The sequence below is a fragment of the Pleurodeles waltl genome, chromosome 10, assembly GCF_031143425.1.
Source record: "Pleurodeles waltl isolate 20211129_DDA chromosome 10, aPleWal1.hap1.20221129, whole genome shotgun sequence".
Classification (NCBI taxonomy): domain Eukaryota; kingdom Metazoa; phylum Chordata; class Amphibia; order Caudata; family Salamandridae; genus Pleurodeles; species Pleurodeles waltl.
Genome location: NC_090449.1, coordinates 10,123,249 through 10,143,565, shown reverse-complemented (window position 1 = coordinate 10,143,565; position 20,317 = coordinate 10,123,249). Strand labels below are relative to the sequence as shown.

Sequence of the window (20,317 nt, the reverse complement as noted above, 5' to 3'; positions counted from 1 at the left end):
CGTGACTTTAACGGTTATCCGCTTGCGTGTCACACCTCTAAAACAGTCTTATTGTAAAAAAAAAAATGATGAAGGACACGACCTGAAATCTACGAATGCCACCGGAAGAAGAATAAACAACGTACTCCGGAATCCTGCCTGGACGCGCCCTCACGGAAATCCTGCCTGGACACCGGTTACGTCGCGCTGGTCACTTAAACCACCTTCGTCGCCAAATTGTAGTGGTGTAATCCTCGATAGATGAATCAGGAAACCGAGGTGAGTATTTATTCTTTTATTCAGATAACTAGTACAGCTAAAGGGAACAGGTCCGTACAGACGAACATCCTGGCTCAACTGCCACAAGAGAATTCCAACGTCGTGGACATTGGAACTCCCTCGCGTCATTAGCCACACATTCCATTAAGGAATGTGCTCACACACAACAGATTCTCGTGCTAGGCTTCCTTTAGAGGGCCTGGCTTGTGTAGTCTACAAGGCCCTTGTAGTTTTTGTTTTTTTTATTACATTCATAAAGGCTGTATTCTCTCTGCTAGAATTCCATTCACATTCTGCTTTGTTATTTTTCTACATAACGGCAAACTGTAATGGGCAACGTGTTGGCCTTGTTCTGCCATTGGCTATCTTCCCTCGGCTAACAGCGTTTTACATGCTCACATGTGGACATCTGCCTTCCCTGAGAATGTCTGCTTCGGCGTCTGGGCTGGTGGCCAGTCATTTAATCTTCCATTTATAGGCCCCCTTTATGTCTTTCATTCTTGATCATGTCTGATTTTAGCCAGTGCCTTTTGATTATATGTACTGTAGTCATTTCTAGAGGCTTCACATCCACATACAAAGTACTTCCATTTAGACTAGAGGATACAACAATTGGATTGTGTGACTTTTGGGGCACACATTTTGTTTTAAACTGTACGCAGTTTTATATAAACATAGACAAGATATGAGGGCCCAGCATCTCCCAGCCCTCCGAACAATAACATTTTACGAGAAACTCGTTCAGCCCAACAGTCTACAAATCTATAATGAAAAAAAAAAAAACATTTTTATTCTAGTTTATTTTACTTCTAGTGAACTTTTCATCATAAGACAAACGCCCTCAGCAAAACCATCTAAAATGTCTGGTTAAGCTGGGACTCATCTGGAAGCACAAGTGCTAAGATCTTCTTCTTGAGCATGTTTTTTCTTAACTAAAGTTTTTTAAAGAAACCTTCATTTGTAAACAAATACCTCTGACTGGAGTTTACCTTCACTATGTGTGAGAGTCTAGTGTATTCTATTTTAAATGTAACCTGTCTTTATACCTTCTTCGCTGAGGTAACCTGCTTGCTTGACTTACCTACTATTGCAGATTCAGGGACACTGAGGGAGCAGTAGTACGAAGTATCTTTGTGAAACGCAGCAGTTTAATCTCTGAACCAGTCACTAATCCGTACAACCTCAGGGCTGTCGATATGGAGGCCTGACAGCGGCTTTATGTGAAATGGACGGTGAAGTGTGCAAATGATAAGGTTGTATCTAGGGCCATATGTGGCGTAGATGTAAGCAGCATCTGGGGTTGTGGATGGGAGAAAACTATAGTTGTTGATTTGTTGCATACAGGTTATATCAATTGTAAGTAGTCTGGGATAGAAGATAGGGATTATGTGGTGGGGAGCAGCACAGGGCTGATTTATTTGCTGACACAGTTGGGCCAGAGGAAGGGTGTTGAAGGGAGAGAAGGCAGAATTTGCCATCTTGTTGAGCGAGATGGAGCCGCTGCCCGTGGTTGTGTAGGTTATAGGTGGTGGCATATGTGTTTTTATTGTTGAAGTAAGTTTTGGTGGGGAAGTGGCATGTGACGTAGATGCTGGTCTGAAGGATGAGGTAGTGTTTGGACCTGTTGTTCAGATTGTAGGCTGTGGTTTATATGGTGCGTCCATGAATTGTAAGTGATGTAAGTATGCTTCTGCCCCCCCCCCCACCCCGCTCCCCTTTCCACCCAGTCATATGTGGTCTGTCAGTGGTCCTTTAAACAGATGCGTGTGCATGCTTACACAGTATGGATTGTTGTGTAATGCTCACCAGAGCAGGCCTGAATGGTAATGCCCAGTGTAATATCTTGTCCATAGCTTCCTTTTGAATCACTAGACCAAACAAAGGGTTGCAGTGAAGAAAAAGCAGGGTCTGGGAAATGCAAGATGACCTTGGAAAGTGTATTGGCTTGAAACTGCATGCATTAGTAAAGCCAATAGGTCCTGCCTTTGGGCCCTGTTGGCTGTGCTAATGGTTTTTAGGTAGAGTTTGTGGTAGCATGTGCAGTTAGTTGAGGGTAGGATCTCTGGGTGCGAGACGTTCTTCGCCCTTGGAAATGGGTGCACATTTTGTTCTTTACAGCTTGCATGAAGGACTTGGTGCAGGGCTGATGGTGTAAGAGGTCAAGGTTTGGCTTTGGCCTGAAGTAATTAGCGGTTAAACGGCAAAAAGCACGAAACAATCCAGTTCTTTGTCTTATTGAAGGCGATTGGGCTAGAGCGGTGGATGCTGGACATGGCAGAGTTAGTTGAGATTTCTCTGTTTGCAGTTCATCATGTCCATGTTGAAGCCTCCAAAGACCACAAGTGGAGATATGATTGTGTGTATATTCTCCAAGAGTGTTCCTTTTGTGTTGAGGGGGCACGGCAGCGCGGAGCTAGACACGGGTGACTACATTGATGCAAGGGAAGGTGCACATTGATTTGGGTTTAGAGAGGGACTGGGAAAAAGTGCTTTGTGTTTTTAATAAAAAAACTGACATTGCTACCTCCAGGGGTGTGGAATTTATTAAAATATCTACTTGTCCAGGGGACAGGTTGCTTCTCAAATCTACTTGTCCTGTAAAAAGATCTACTTGTCCCTTTGGTGCCATGTAGTGTGGCGACAAATTATTGCAGCAATTAATAGCCTCTCTGATTATGCCAGGGCTACTACCATAGTAGGGCTTGAATACTTGGAGTTTCAATCCCTACTGTAGCAATTTCCTTATTTTGCCACCTTTCTGCAGATCTGCATACTGGGGCTGGAGGAAGCAGTAAGCAATAGTTCCAGGACTGGAATGCCTTTGAGTCTGCAGACCTACTAACCTGCATGTTTTAAAGATTTTTACCAGCTTCTCTCTAATATTTTCCCATAATAAGAAAGGTTGGACATTTACTTCTGAAAAAATGCTTACAGTGACATTCACAATGGGAAAGGGGTCCCATGGGGATCCCTTCCCTTTTGCGAAAGTGTTAGCACCCAATTGAAATGGGTGCAAACTGCGATTGGTGTGCGCCCGCGGTCACAAAACAATCCTACATTGCACTGCGAGTTGCAATTAGGAAGGGAACACCCCTTACTAACTGCGAGTCCCAAACCCGTTTTGTGATTCGGTAACCAGGTTACTGAATCGCAAAACTGGGTTTGTGCATCGCAATATGCTTTTTGCACGTCGCAAACAGCGAAAGTCGCTGTTTGCGACATGCAAAAAGCTACCTACATGTGGGTCTTGGTCCCTAATTAGGTCTGGTGTTAACAAAGACATTTTGTTTTTATTAAACTTCTATTTCTCTCTCTTTCGGCTGGCTTTACTGTGAGTGATCGCATTCTGCTCTTCCACAAGGAGCATATTGCCACACAAAGTAGTTTTGTTCAGTGTCAGGAACTACAGTGGCAATCAGTGACGTAACGAAACTGGAGGGTGCCCCTTTGCAAAGAACATGGAGGAGCCCCCTCTCCAGACTCACTCAGGGCAGGTGCTGTGCTGACGGGGCCCCCTGGAGGGCGGCTGCGGGGCCTTTGTTATGCCGCTGGTGGCAACGTGTGCTTTAAGAGTTCAAAAACTTTTTGGGGGGGTTTTGCCAATGTTTGTTACAATGTTGAGGGCCTGGTAGCTCCCACAACAATAAAGTGTTACAAAAGCCATGTCAAAACAAGACACGCATTGATGAAACTAAAAGACTTATAAAAATATGTCAGATCAGTTGGCTTTGTCAGTGTTTGTTAATTTCCATGCTTCCCATAATCGTGTTAAAAATGGTTACACTGATTTTCCATTAGAAATATTTTTGGGAAATACTAGCATGCATCAACACATTTTACTAAATGGCACTTCATTTGCATATAATCAGAGAGCATTATACTTAGCCTCTTAGCCTAAACTTTTCAAACATGTGTGTACACGTTTTAGTTTTTTTGTACTAGAACCAATGTCAGTAGTGAAGTGTGACCTTAAACCATTTATTTACAGCACGCACCCTAATAATGTAGGCTTTCAAATAATGAACCATAAATACAAGTTCGAACAGCATTATCTTTTGGAAACACATTACCTCAACTGCAGAGAGTTCAACTCTCTGTAAACAGGCAGCCAAAGGGTTTGTGCTGCAGGGGGTTGGGCCTACTTGTCCCAAGGACAAAGTAAACATAAAAACTTGTTGCCCTTGACCCCAAACAAGATGTCCTGGCGTCGGGCGATAGGAATTCCACATCCCTGTACCTCTGTTGGTGGAGAAAGGGGGCATTTTCAGGGTGCAGGGCAGCTCATTGCAGTTGAGTAAAGCAGAGGTGAGTGGTACTTTGGGGGTTCCACAGGCAGTATCTAACTTGCTTTCTACGGGTGGGCTTGTTGGAAAAATGATGGGGTTACTTCGCTGTGGGGAGGGTCTTAGGGTTGTTTCTTTTTTTTTTTGGTAGGCGGGTGGCGGGGATATTAGGTGAAATTGATGTGGAGGGGCAAGGAATTAAGTAGCTTGAGACCATGGGACGGAAAGAGGAGGGTAAGGAAAGTTGGGTGGGCGGGTAAGGATGGTAAGTGGTAGCAGTCCTTGTGATGGGGCTCGGTGTCCAAGTATGTGGTCTGGTGAGCCTGTACTTTGTGCTCGGAACAGTGTAGTTAAGTCAAACATATTAAAATGCGGTGAACAAACCAGCCACTTTACCACGATAAGGAGTAAAAACACCACAGTGGTTGCTTGAAAGGCTTTAGTGGTTATTCAGAACTAAAAATGTCCTTTTCGCTTGAGTGTCCTGCCAGGACAGAATTCATGCTTCTGCCTCGAAGCATATGGAGACCTAACGCATACATGCCAAAGTTTTAGAAGTGGTAGATTGTAAAAAAAAATAATGGGGAGAATGTACTTCCCCCATGAACTTCCTTTGAAGCAGAGGCAATTTCAGGCGGGAGACAGAAAAAAAAGCTATTTTTTGCTTTAAAAGTCGGGCTTCTCACGCCTGGCATGTATGCAAAGACCAGGAGTCCAAATAACAGACCAGAACTAAACAGTACTCGGGCGCTGAGCCCACCTGATGTCTGGGTTTCTACCTGTGGGACGGAGATTAGGTGGTGGGAGGGAACTGCAGCTCTCCTGGGAAAGGCCTCTAAGACAGGTCGTAAGCCGCCTTTTAAACTCCATATTCAGACACAGAGGAATACTGTTCCGAGAAGGAAGTTGAACCAGATAATCTTGAAATGTGCCTGTGCACAGAGATCTGTTTCCTTTCAAGTTTAATGCAGTGTTTGTTAGGACTTGGCCAGGCTGCCCATGCAGTGAGGAGCTCTTTGTCTGTCCTTTAAACTCATCGAGGAGTCACTTTCCACGTGTTCTCCTGCGTCTTCCAACTCGTGACATACTGAGCTGTACTCAGCAGAGCCTGATACCTTTACCCTGAGTACACAATACCTACTGTGTGGTGCAGGCGCTGAGGTTTGTGCTCCAGACACACGTGTTTTCTTGGTGCACACAGTACTGTACAGCACCGCCAGCGTGCGTACAATTGACTCCTGCTTCTGCAGTGCTGTGTGTCAGGGAGGAGTGCTACTGTTCAGGGTCCTCATACTTCCAGTAGGACAGAGAACAGCTCAAGGTACAGGACACTCTTTCTTTGAGGAGTGGCCTCTCCATGGCCAAGAGCCTCCCATTCAGGAAGAGCTTGGTCGTTCCCGAACAATTGACTGCATGCAAGCGTGTCCACTATGGGAGAAATGAGTAAAGCTCATGACGGATCACACCACTGACTAGCAGGAACCAGTGAACAGGTGTTTGTGGTCACACAAAACAAGTTCAACTTGGGGCTTATGATGGCTCTACCTCTGACTAGCAGATTCCGGTGCTGGTGGTCAGTGTCCTCTGTCCACTCGCAGGTCATGATGGCTGCTACTTCTGACTAGCAGATTCCAGTAGTCCAGTGCTGATGGTCACAGTGTCCTTCGTACACTCGCATCTCATGATGGCTGCTACTTCTGACTAGCAGAGTCTAGTGTTGATGGTCACAGTGTCCTTCGTCCACTCGCAGCTCATGATGGCTGCTACCTCTAACTAGCAGAGTCCAGCAGTCCGGTGCTGGAGGTCACAATATCTTAAATAAACTCCTAGCTAATGGCATATCCTACCTCTGACTATCAGCTGGAGTGGGCAAATGCGGAAGATCTCATTCCGCTACATCCACACGCCCCTCACAACTGCTCATACTTCCCGTTAGCAGAGACTGTGGGTAAGCGCTGATAGTTGTAGTGCACTATAGCCAACTCGGTTTGGGATCACACCTCTGAGCAGCAGGGGCCAGGCGCTGTTGGTCATAATCAGCCTCTTCCACTTCCAACACAATGCTGGCTCAAAGTTGGCAGAATGAAGGGCTTGAAAACGCGGACACTGGGTTAAGTCTAATTTGAAATGGTCTTAATGGAGAGTATAGATCTGCTTGTTTCCAAACTGTTATGTTAAAATGTTTAACCACACTCAAAGACCTTGAGACCACCTAGCGAGCAATATACATGAAATCTAGAGATCATCTCTGTATTGGCTCCCAGTTGAGAAGCACATTCTCTGTAAACTATGTTGAATAGCATTGAAATATCTGCCCATTTTGGTTTTCTGGACTGGTTGTAGCTACTTTCATGTTGCCTACAAAAAGGGACAAGACGTTTTCTCTATTAGCAACCAAGGTATGATGTAGTCTCCCCTGGAAAGCAAGATCAGGTTATTCCGTAGACCGTTAAAAAAAAAAAAACTTAAAACCTATATTTTCTAAAAGGACAAAAATGAATTCATTTTGGCTACAGGTCACTGTGTAACTGTTGTGTAGTATTCTGGCTAACTGGATGGTCTATTAGCTAGACACCAGCAATCCTTCTCAACTTATCTTTGAAGTATGTAGTGGTTGTCATTGATTTGTAGAAAAGTCTGAGTTCAGTCTTGTAGTACGTTTGCTGACCTTCTGACACCCCTATTTTCTGTTGCAGGTTGTAGCCAGGATCTTTCTGTAATGGCCTAAGAAGTGTGGCGGATATCTAAACATTGAAGCCCGTGATGTGCCTCAGATAAGGAAAGGAAGGACATCCAAGCTAAAGCGTTAAGTGGGGTATAATGGCAACTGACTCTGGAGAGCCAGCCAGCACTGAGGACTCTGATAAACCAGATGAAGCCTCTCTGCCAAGCAGGCTGCCCTCCAAAGGCATGCCAATGACTGCTGATCTGGCGACTAAAGACCAGGACCACATCTCTGCTGCTCGTGAGGTCACTGAGAAGAAGCGCTTTTTCCGCAAGAGTGTGGACCTTGCTGAGGAGGACAGTGTGGTGGACGCCTCGCTGAAGGAGAAGGACCACAATGACACCCAGAAGGCAGATGGCCTTCCGGCTAGTGTTGAGACTGGAGGCCTGGAGGGGAAGACTGAGTCTAGCACCAAGGTCCTATCGGAGGCAGAAAAGGACTCTCTTCGGCAGAAGAATGAAAAAGAGCTTGAAGAGGAGGCGGAAATGAAGGCTGTTGCTACCTCTCCTGGTGGCCGCTTTTTGAAATTCGACATAGAGCTTGGTCGTGGGGCATTTAAAACGGTCTTCAAAGGTCTGGACACTGAAACCTGGGTGGAAGTTGCCTGGTGTGAACTGCAGGTCAGTCCCAGCCGGGTCTAGTTTAAGCATGTTATGGAGGTGGTGTCTTTTTTTTTTTTACCAATGCCTCTGGGGTCTTGAAATACAGAGCATTCCAAAGGACTCTGGCTTGTAAATATGCTTTTAGGCAAAAATGACCCAGCATGGTTTCTCCGTTGTATGTTAGTTCTGATCGACTTTCTGGTGTGTTTTTTTTTGTTTTGTTTTATTTAGATCTTAAATGTGACGAGTCTACTGTTCTCCCTACACATCTCTCTCCATCTTTACCGTTCCATCCTTATATAGGCCTTGCTAGAAATATACCAGGGTGAATATGCAGCATAAGATTTTAATTGATGATCATAAATGCTAGAAAATGTGTTGGAAGGGATGCCAGAACCGTTAAATTTCACATTAATGGAAACTTCGAAATGTACACATTATTCAGTGGATAAAACCACACAGCAGCGTTTCTGAGGCTACATTTTTTTTTTAAATTGCTTAAAGTGCTTGCACCCAGTTAAATGAAAAATACAGCACTGCAGCATAAACCTTACTTTTGTTCCTTGCGGAAACCTTAGAAACCTGAAGAACAAGCATTGGCAAAGCCAATAGGTCTGGCCTATGCAAGAACTATTGGCTCTGCCGATGTCTGTCTTTTAGCCATGTTGCAGAGCAGCCTGGCTACAAGTTAGATGGAACGTGTTATGAGGCGGTCAACGCTGCCTGCACCGTAGTGCTTTTGTTTTTTCCTTATGACGGGTGGGGCAACACAGACAATGGGATATGGGAGGGAAGAAGCAACATGGACAATGCGGTGGGAGGGTAGATGACGCAATTGGTACTTGGTCCATGTACCACATGAGACACAAGCAACAGCGCCTGCGTGCTGTCTTATGCGAGACCTTAAAATGAAAGGAGATGCAGACAAGGAGGCGGCCTTTTAAATCCGACTGAAAATGCGCTGTGTTTTCAACCAGCAGCTTCCATATACCAGCCTGCTTTGTGCTTGCAGTTGACTCACAGTTGTGCGCATTTTTGTTCTTGGTCCATGTGAGAGGATCTTTGAAAAACATTAGGGCTCCTATCATCCTATTTTAGAGAGAATTTTCTCTCAGGTTCCTCGTTTTTTCCCCAAGTTTTTTGAGTGTGCTTTGTTTTAAACTTCCTTTTGAAACTTTTAGGTTTTTCTTTTTTTTTTTCATCGGAAAAATCATGAATTACCTTTTTTTTGTAGTGTCTGCCTGTCTGAGAAAAATAAATTCATAGGTCCAACCTAACTTTGGCTTGCAAAAGTCCTCCTTTGCTCAGGCAGCTTAACTGGATGCCCTCGGGCCATAATGAGTGAAGACTAATATCGGACTCCAGGCGGCAGAGTGCCTCCTCCACACCTGGGCGGATTCTTCTGACGAGCCTGGCTGATGGCCACTCTATGAATATGGCTTATTTCCGTGTTGCTGTCTTTTCTGCCTTCGGTCTCCATTGCTGATCGGAAGGGGATCTCACTGAAATCCTCTCTGCTGTTCTTTGGACCCATCAGAGCTCCACTCTCCAGAGTATGTCTGGTTTCTGTGGATGGGTTGGGCCCTTGTTTGGATTCCTGGGTCTACCGGTGCCCATCTTTCTAGGCTATGCCCATCTGCTGGCTCTCCAGCAGAGTATACTGCTTAAAGAGCTGACGCTTGGCTCTGCCCTCTGGTTACCATGAGATCTTGCTGCAAGGAGCTGTCGAGTGGGGTCTTCTCCACATTGGTTTAATTGACCATACAGTTCGCAGCCTGGGATGATTCTGCAGTAGTCCTCAAATTTTGAAAAAATGGCCTTGCCAACATCTGATGCCAGAAATGGTTCTTTTACATCCTGTCTATGCTGGTGTTCCTTCCTACCAGTAAAGACACCCACAGGCCTCTAAATATCTAGACCGCTAGCCCAAAATAAGCTGCCTGTGTGCATGCTGCCTCGAACAGAATTTCCAACTAATACATAAATCAATATCGTTGATTTCAACCTTTATTCTCCAAAATCTGCGAAGTTCAGGTCCCAGAATTTTACTACACCGACTTCACGAGCTCTTTCTCCTGTTTTCTTGATTCCTTTTACTGCAGCATTTGGTGCTCAACGAGGATGGTTATATGTAAAGAACTTAACACTTCAGCTACACCAAACTCAACCGCGCAAGATCAAGACCACAGACTTTGATTACACCAATTTTCCCATACTCTTTCACTCTTGTCTTTTCTTCTCTGTCCCACTTAACCCTACATTTGGTGCTGAATGAGATCTGTCCCCCCGCCTCTCCCCACTCTCAGAACTCAGCACGTCAGCTACCCCCATCAATCATGTTTGAGTGCATTCACTTCACTTTCTATCTGAGTGAAGACTCTAAGGACCTCAATCACCCCTCTTTATAGGGCTATACCTCCCTCCTGCTGTGCTCCTCCTCCTTTTTGAGGCTATATTTTCATCTTCTCCAGAGGGCTATATCCCCTTCCACTAAAGTTCCTACAGTACTCTTTCTGTAGCCCAGCCATCTCTCTCTATAAGGTTATAAAGCTATATTGCCCGTCTTCTAGAGAACTCCCCCTAGAGTTCCTACCAGATACCTTTCCTATCTGAGTGGAGCCTCTGGGCACCCCTCTTGCCCCACCCTCCACCTTCCCAAACCATATAAAGTATGTGTCTCAGGAAGCTACAACTGTTTGCCCTTTTCCAGTGTCTGCTACAAGGGAATCCAATACCTGTCCTTTGGAAGAGTCACACCGTCTACCATCACCTAAAACCGAAAGTCAATATGATCAATGCCCTTCAGATCAGCCGCTCTAAGCTACACAATTCATCCGCATCCCCCTCACCTCCCCAAAAGCTCTGAAAACCTGCATACCATCCATAGATTGCTATGCTTAAAGAATCTAACAAGGCTGCCTGATGTATATTATCAAGTCCTGGGTCAACACATTCTTACTGAACTTTCTGGATTCACTGTTCGCCCGTGGATATACCGTACTCTAAGATGATCGTAGGTCTAAAGCAGGATTCAATTACTGGTAAATGTATGCCCATTCCCCCCCCATTCCCAGCTTTTGGTTTGAGTGGCTGAACGTAGCCGTATCTGCTGCTTTTTTTTTTAGTAGGTTTGCTGTACACAAATACCACACATATATTTGCACTGACCCTTCCATTACTGTATCAGGGGTCTCCAACCTTTTCTGTAATGCGAGCTACCTATAGTTAATGACAATCACCCTGAGTTACTAATATCGTTAATGCTATAATAGTGTCCCCATCAGGCAGGATTATATTAGTGGCCATGATATGCAAGATTACAGGCAATGAACCCCTCTGTGCACCAGGCAGAGTTGACATCCATAATGTAGCAAACGATTTGTCGATTTAGAATGCATTTACATTGACTGTCAAGCTCAAAATTCACTTAGGCAATACTAGTAATAAGTACCCAGTGCTACATTATTTATCGGTCAAATATCAAGTTTAAATATATTTTGGAAATTCAAACATTGTTCTCCAAACACTAGTTTAGGAGTTCTGAAAAGGCATACCTTTTCGCCTCAAATGAAAACTGTTAAATGTTGGCCGACCTATAGTAATTAGCCCGCGCAAAAGTTCAGTATTACAGACTTCCAAAGCCATCTAAAGAATAAATAGAACACACTTATACATTTGATATAGACTAGGAGAGCTCCAAATCTAAACTCTTCCTGAACTTCTTGAACGCAACAAAGCTTTTCAGTGTGGTACAACTGGTCTCTCAAGCAACTCGCATTCAAGGCAGACGCCTGGACCTGACCTTTACTTCCTTTGCTATCTTGGCCGAATATTTCCTTATCTGCTTCTCCATTTTGATGAAGTGTAGACTGATTTCTCTGATTCCCAACACAGAAAAAGTCTGGGTGAGAAAATATAGAAATGTCACTGAAGAAACCTTGATTTACTTTAACTCAGTGGTTCCCAACCTGTGGTCCAGGGACCCTCTAGGGGTCCGCATAAACTCCTCAGGGGGTCCACAACTGTTTAGAAAATTAAATAATATTAACAGATTAGGTCCCCAGCTTTCAGTAATGACTCAGTAGAGGGGTCCTCAGATTCCAGTAATGATTCAGTGGAGGTCCCTGGGTTCCAGTAATGATTAAGTGGGGGTCCACAGAAGTCAAAAGGTTTAACTGATCCCCAAGCTCCTTACATTGGACTTCAACACCAACATTAATTCCATATTAAAAAAGCACTCTAAAATAGTTTAAAACCTTGTTGAATGTATGGCCTCAAATATGTAGAAACAGCTCAGAAGCGCACCCCATAAACCCTGGTTAAACAAGGAATCTCATCCATCTCTGCTCCTTTCTCGAAGATTGTGGGGCAAGCCATTAAGCAGGGCCTGAAAGAAAAGGCGGGTTTCAAAATCTGTTTTCTCCTTGCAGTTTTCCATAGGGAAATTGAACATCATTTCAGAAAACAGCTGAACCGAATTGTGCCAAATTTGTCAAAAAGCTAGATCTTTACTTTGCGTGCTTTTTGTGATTTGGGGTAACTTTCTGTTAAGTATTTTTTGAGAAATTAAGGTTCAACACTTAAAGATGTCTGGGTAGGTCAATACGCAAGATCGCAAGGGCAAGCAACTTCCAAGTATGGTGCAATCTGATAGGATGAGGCCCTTTTTTCTCGTCGCCGACCATGCTGTAGGAGGAGGAAGAGGCTCCGGGAGTCCCACACGAGCACTCGCTCTGATAGGCGGGCTGCAACACAAACAGAAATGTTGCGGCTCTTATTACATGACTCAAGTACTTGGTCCCCATGTCATAAAAATGTAAACATAAATAAGGGCATAAGGGGACATGGTTCGGATACTTATCCCTTGTACTGGAGGTCCGTGAGGAACCTCCCAGGGGGTCAAATTTGGAAAAAATATTTTTTTAGGGCACTACAAACCTGCACGAGTCTCTGGAGCCAGCGTGTGCTGCTGAGTCTCGCGGAAGTGGTTGTTTCCGAGAGACTTGCAAGAGTCCTGCAGGATCGAGACAATAATTAAACAAAATTAGTTAAAAAAGAAAAAAAAAAAAAACTGTTTGGCCATCAGCGTGCACTGCTTATGACCTCACACATTACACTCATGAAATGTTCTGTGACATCATTTATGACATCACTGATGCCATAATTGATGATAAAACTGTGCATGGTGGGGCACGATTTCCCTTTCTTCTGTTATATGTAACTAGTGAAATTTAGACATTTTTAGATTCTAAAAAGTGATGTTTTGATTTATTTTTTCACTTAACCATAAGGTAATTGTAACCTTTATTTTTTTAGTGATTTTCTATGTTTTTTCTGTAAGATATTATTACCACACTTAACAAGAACCTTACTTTAGCCTTTTTCCCAATACAGACATATATATGAAATACATGGCCCTAGGCAGTCGCCATTCGTAGCTATAGCTAGAATCTACTCACCACTAGAAATAGAGTTTTTGATTTGCTAATAACTTTGGTGCCCTTTGTCAAACCTTCTCTCAAAACTTCCGAAAAAATAAATAAAGAATCCACCTGTAGGAAAGCCACTCTTTTTGGCATGGTTACCCACACTTTTTGATTGTGCGCTCTCCCTCTAAATTTGGTTGCCTAGGTCTTTGCACACCCCACAATTTGGCATAATGGTGCCCCCTTTTAGATGGTACTTAGGTACCCACGCAATTGGGGCACCCAGGATTCCCCATGAGCTGCAGCATGTATTGTGACACTCATGGGAGCCCAATTGAAATGTGTCTACAGGTCTGCCATTGCAGCCTGCGTGAAGTGGTCACCAGTTCACTGTAAGTCACCCCTATGGTGGGCCCTCCTAGCCCAAAGGGCAGGGTGCAGATACCTGTGTGTGAGGGCACCCCTGCATGAGCAGAGGAGCCCCTACGAACTCCAGTTCCATTACACTGGACTTCGTAACTGCGGGGAAGCCGTATTACTTGTGTACTGGACATAGGTCACTTACCTGTATCCAGCTACATAGTGGTAACTCCAAACCTGGGCATGTTTGGTATCAAACATGTCAGAATCATACCCCAATACTGTTGCCTGTATTCGTTGTATGATTCCATGCATTCTGGGGGTTCTTTAGAGGACCTCCAGCATTGCTCCTACCAGTCTTCTGGGGTTTCCCAGGCAGCCCCCGCTGCTGCCACCCCTCAGACAGGTCTCTGCCCTCCTGCTGCTTGACCAGCTCAGGCAGAGAAAGGCAGAACAAATAATTTCCTGTGGGAGAAGGGAGGTAACACCCTCTCCCTTGGAAATCGGTGTTACAAGGCTTGGGAGGGGTAGCCTCCCCAAGCTGCCAGTTTGCTTTGAAGGGCACATTTGGTGCCCTCTGCATAAACCAGTTTGTACCAGTCCAGGGACCTCTGATCCCTGCTCTGGTGTGAAACTGGACAAAAAAGGGTGCTACTTGATTCTGCCATATGGCTACCAAGATGTGCAGAGGCCCCTGGGAGCATCTTAGTGGTCAGGTCAGGTAGGTGATGCCACAGCCCCCTCCTTATAGGTAGTCCCCTTACTATGTGACCAAACCCCTTTAAGGATTATTTAGGAAGTGCATTGGGGTTGGGTCCCCAGATCTGATGTGCAAGGCTCCACCAGGACTCCTCTGCATAGTTTACTCCACCTTCTGGCCACTAGAACCGCAACTGGACTCTTCAAGAACAATCTGCAACTCCAGCGATGACTCCGCTTAGCAACATTGTTTCTCGGCTCCTTCCAGCAACTACATTTCCCCGGCTGTGCATCCTCTTCAGCCTGCACCCAGAAGCAAGAAAGCCCTCCCTTGGAGTGAAGGAGTCACCACCCTGCATTTTCAGGCACCGACTGTGATGACCGGCTGCATGGATCTGCTCTCCTCTGGAACTCTGTGGCTCCTGCAACACGGGTTGTGGTCTGGAGTGGTCCCCTTGGTCGTCTCTGCCAGCTGTTTAACTTGGGAGATGGTAAGCCCTTGCCTCTCCTTGCAAGACAGTACCCCCTGTGCACCACCACTCTTGCAGTTACCAAGGCTTGTTTGCTCCTGCTCCAAGGGACCTTCAGGCTCTGAGTAACCCCTCCCCCCAGCACTTCTTCCTGCAAAGCACAGTCTACTCTCCGCTGCTCCAGTTACGTGGGACTCCTCCTCAGGTGTGCTGACTGGGCCTCACTGCGACTTACTGTGCCTGCTGCCAGTGGGGGCTGCAACCTGTTCTGTTGGCTCACCTGACTGATGAGGGTCACCTCGGACTCCCCTCCAAGGGTCAAGTCCCCCGGGCCTTGCTAGTCCTCTTCAGCCTCGCAACACTTCTTTTTCTCTTGCATTTTCCAAGCCTTGTTGGTGGTTCTTCTGCTTCACTGACCATCTGCGACCCGACAACTGACGTGGGACACCATCTGCACTTCTCCAAGGACTCCTCTTGAGCTCCATAGCTGGTCTTCTTTACCCTTCGTTGACCTGGTTCTGCATCCACAGAAGGGTGGGTAGTGGCTCCTGTCCCCACTGGACACTCCATTGTGGACTGGACTCTGTCTCCTTCTTTTGCAGGTCCTCTTTTACGGGAATCCACCTTTGGGATCTTCCTGTCTTGTCCTGCTCTCGTACCATTTTTTATTTCTTTTTTTTTTAAGTCCTCCTGTTAGTCCTTGGGAAGACCAGATACTTAACCTCTGCTCTCCTGGTTGCGGGGGGGTCACGCTGGTACTCACCTTGTGGGGTTCCTAGTTCCTCCAGCTCCCCTCTAACAACTTCACATCCTCGGGTGGGGGACTGTATTTTGCATTCCACTTTCGTAGTATATGGTTTTGCCCTCCGCTAGGGCCCTTTCTGTTCTTTCTAAGTATTGCCAATGATTGTTGCTTTTATGCTATTTGCTAATTGCTATTGTGTATATAATTAGTGTGTACTTACCTCCAGTTGGGGGGAACGGTCTATGAACTATTCTAGTGTTGTTACTTTAATAAAGTACCTATATTTATAACAACACTTTGTGGTTCTTTCATGTGTGATAGGTTGCTATGTGACTATAGTGGTACTGCATACGCTTTGCTTGTCTCCTAGATAAGTCTTGGCTGCTCATCTACCTCTAGAGAGCCCTGGCTTCCTAGACACTGCCTACACTTTATCATTAGGGGATACCTGGACCTGCTATAAGGTGACAACGCAATAGGTGTCCACCACATACCAGGCCAGCTTCCTACACCACTTCTGCTACTTCCTGGAAAGTTTTGAAGTGATCCGATATGGCTGCGTGGAATTACACCAAATAATCTGGCAGAATGCTAGTTGTTTCCAGAGAAAGCATGCTTTTTGTGATTTGATGTAAATCCGTTCAGTAGCTTGTGGGAAGTTAAGGTTAAAAATGTATAGAGACCTTAACAGTTGGGTTTGTGGGAGTCCTACAGGCACACAACTCCAAATAATAGAGTGATCTGATTGGCAGAGGGACTTATTTTTACTTTGGTGGTCTTTCTGGCTGACCTGCAGTAAAATGAAAAAAAAATTCTGATGGATACAACTACCTGTGGATTCCTCACCTTATGAATTCTCCCAACGCACCAGCATTCGCTGGAAGTTTTCTTCCTAGCTTCTTACGTCGACGAGAACGTCTCCGTCTGATGTCATCGGAGGCCATAAGAAGTCCTTGCGGGCGTGCTGACGTCAGTTCCCTTTTTTCTGCACCTTCGACACTGTTTTCTTCCTACCTCTTAGCAGTTACTGTTTCAAAGGATTTGTTGTAGAGCTCTACAATGTGTCCACTGAAAAAATCTGAATATAAGCCTTGTACCGAGTGCAGGGGTCACATGTTGGTGATGGAGCCATACGAAAATTGCCTGTGGTGCCTGAGCTTGGATCACGACGTGGAGGGATGCGTGTCCTGCCAGTGGATGAACCAGAAGGCCTTGAAAAAGAGAGAGGCTAAGCTTTTCTTGGCAAAAGCTAAGAAGGAGCAGAGAGGTCGCCGAAGATCAAAGGCAAGGGTCACTTCGTCACATAGATCCTCGAGGTCGCATAAGAAGCAACATAGCATGAATCTTGACGTTGTTTGTCCAGAGATCGGTCTCGGTCTCTTCTGAGACAGCGCCACACGGTGTGGGCGATCAGCCCTACAGCGTTTCCTCAGAGTCCACAGGCTTCTCTGGCGCAGACTTTGAGATCTCAGAGTCCTCTCCAAACACAGTAGCTCTTTTTTCTCCTGCATCCACTTGTGATCAGAAGTCTGGGTACAAGCGTCTGAGCCAATCCAGCCACCTCAGGAGGAGCAAGGGTTTCCTGCCTTCCGGGCTCCGGGAGCGGATCCATCAGCATTCCATAATGCTATGTTTAGCATGTAACAGAGCTACGACCCCCCCGAGTGCACCTGCTGGTTCCACGGGTCCATTGGCATTCACACTGGGGTCACCAGCGCCATACAAGCAGGCCCCGTTTGTACCCTTTCTTCTTCTATGTGAAGGTACTGGTTCGGCACGATGACGTTGCCAACTCTACCCCGATGATGGTGCCAGCAGGGCCGCTGGAATCAATACTGGTGCCGGATGGATCCCGATCGCGTGCAGTGTGGATTCGCCTCCCTCTCCTCTGCCAGAGCGACCTTCTACTTTGAAACCAGTGTCATCGATGTCGGTTAACTCTCCATCAACGCCACGTTTGGAGTCCAGGCTGAGGTCCAGAAGGAGGGCCTTGGGACTCTTGAAGGAGCAAGAGTATCGACAACAACTATTGGAGGAAGGGGAGATTCCAGAGCCTGTAGGTGAATTTCAGGGCCTAGACTCTGCTAGTGGTTTGGATACATCCCCTGAGTGGGAATTTTCATTCCCTGGAGGTGAACTCGCAGCAGAGGCCGCTTCTTACCACGGTGTGATGATAAAGGCTGCTGAAGTTTTGGACTTACCACTACCGGCATCGGAGACGAATACAAACATTTTAACTGAGGTGTTGCATCCATCAGCTACGTCTTCTGAAACTGTCCTCCCTTTCAATGATGCCCTCACTGAGCCCATTTTAGAAATTTGGAGGAAGCCTGTCACAGCACCAGCGGTTTCCAAGACTGTGGCTAAGAGGTACAGAGTTGCTCCAGGAGAGCCTCCATTCCTTTCACAGCATCCAACACCTGCAAGCTTGGTGGTACAAGCCTCTTGCTCTGCACGGTCAGCCCCTGGTTCGTTCCCTACGACTCCATCGGATAGGGAGTCTAAACGTATGGAGCAGACAGCTAAGACGTGCTTCCCCTCAGGCAGTATGGCCTTAAAGTCTCTGAATGCTACATGTGTGCTGGGGAGGTATAGCTATGCCCTAAAAGACACGACAAGAGCAGTTGAACCACATTTGCGTCAGGATGTGGAGGGGCACTTAAATGAACTCCTGCAGGGCAGCACAGCAGGTCATTCAGTCTGGTTTGGACACTGCAGACTCAGTTGCTAGGGCTACGGGCACTTCTGTGGCAACCAGGAGGCATGCGTTGCTCAGAGGTTCTGGTTTCTCCTCTGATGTTGAGGCTATGCTGATGGACCGTCCTTTTAATGGCAAGAAGCTGTTTGGGACTAAAGTGGACTCAGTTTTGGAACGATTTAAAGAAAGCAGGGCTACTGCAAAATCTTTGGGTCTCCAAGCATCATCTTCTGCACCCTTTAGGTCTTTTCGGAGATTCAGAGTATTTGGCTGTAGGTCAAAATTTCGTGGAATGCTACAATCCAACATCCAGCAGCCTACCAACCCTCTCTACAGGTCTTATAGGGGCTGTGGGAGGGTTAGAATGCGAGGAGCCACACAGCAGCCTTCCACTTCATCCTCTTCCTCTGGGGTAGCCCATCAAGGAAAGCAGACTTAGTTTTCTCTCCATATTCCAGCATGTTTTACCTGTAGGGGGAAGGCTGTTACATCTTCTCCACAAGTGGGAGTTAATTAATTCCTTGTCATTAATTTTACATGGAAGAGCATCTCCTGTTGCTTCAGCAGGAGGTTCATGCCCTTCTGTTGAAAGGTACAGTTGAGTTGGTTCCAGAGCAGGAAAAGGGTCCGGGTTGTTATTCAAGGTATTTCCTGATTCCCAAGAAGGCTGGTCGATTGAGACCTATCCTGGATCTGAGGATTTTGAATTGGTTCCTCAAACAGGAGAAATTCAAAATGCTGACCCTAGCACAGGTGCTTCTTGCATTGAACAGGGAAGACTGGATGATGCCTATCAACTTACAGGATGCTTATTTTCATATCCCTATTCTGAAGTCGCACAGGAAGTATCTCCGATTTGTGGTAGGGTCGGAACACTACCAGTTTGCAGTCCTTCCATTTGGTCTTACTTCTGTACCTCGAGTCTTCACGAAGGTGATGGCAGTGGTGGCAGCAGATCTCAGAAGTAAGGGAATATCTGTAGTCCCTTACCTGGATGATTGGCTGATCAAAGCCGGGTCCCCAGAACTTGTGCTGCATCACTTGCAGGTGACAACCCAGTTGTTGTTCAACCTGGGCTTTACGGTAAATGTGCCCATATCTCACCTTGAGCCCTGTCAGCGCCTCCTGGACCTAGGTGCATTACTGGACACAACATTGAATTGGGCCTACCCTCCTCCTCGGAGGATTCAGGACATTCAGGCGTTGATTCCAATGTTTCAGAATGGAGCAGTTGTTCCAGTCCTCAAGGTCTGATGTCTGCTCAGTCTGTTCACATCCTGTTGGTCACTCATGCACGTTGGCACATGAGGGCTCTCCAGTGGTGCCTCCGCAAGCAGTTGTTTCAACACAAAGGGGATCTCAAGGAGTCGATAACGATCTGTGGAGGCGCTGCAGTGGATCTACAAAAATGGGCTGTGGACTGCAACCTTTCCCAAGGAAGGCAGTTTTGTCTACCACCTCTGGTGACCACAGTCATAATGGATGCTTCCACTCAAGGGTGGGGAGCTCATCTGGGGGACCTGGAGATCAAAGGCCATTGGTCTCCAGTGGAACAGATGTTTCACATCAGTCTGTTAGAATTGCGGGCGATTCGTCTGGCTCACAAGGCCTTCTCCCATCCATTCGCGGTCAGTCAGTTTAAGTCTTGACGGACAACACTATTGCGATGTGGTACATCAACAAGCAGTGAGGGGTAAGGTTGTACCCTCTCTGCAGAGAGGCTGTGGTCCTGGGATCAGGATCATCGGATTTGCATAGTAGCAAACCATCTGTCTGGAGTGCTCCATATACGTGCGGACAGTTTCAGTCAGTATTTCTCGACCGATTACGAGTGGCGTCTCCATCTGGATGTTGTTTTTCACGTCTTCTGGATGTGAGGAGTTCCTCAGCTAGGCCTGTTTGCCACTCAAGAACACACTCTGCTTGTTGTTCTGCGGCCTCCAGTATCCGGTGCAGGGGCATTGGGGACGTGTTTCAGCTGTCTTGGTGTGACCAACTTGTTTACGCGTTTCCTCCCATACCCTTGGTTCCTCGAGTTCTGAGGAAGATTC

At 46.2% G+C, this 20,317-nt stretch overlaps 1 protein-coding gene across 2 annotated transcripts in view; it reads left to right on the top strand.

Moving 5' to 3' along the window:
- WNK3 (WNK lysine deficient protein kinase 3) overlaps positions 1–20,317 on the top strand; it is a 577,357-nt gene that overhangs the window by 54,071 nt on the left and 502,969 nt on the right. For both annotated transcript variants that reach the window (XM_069209347.1, XM_069209346.1), the window contains exon 2: positions 7,238–7,886. In XM_069209347.1, the coding sequence (XP_069065448.1) occupies positions 7,362–7,886 (525 nt within the window). In that variant the 5' untranslated portion in view covers positions 7,238–7,361. The remainder of the gene's footprint in view (positions 1–7,237; positions 7,887–20,317) is intronic.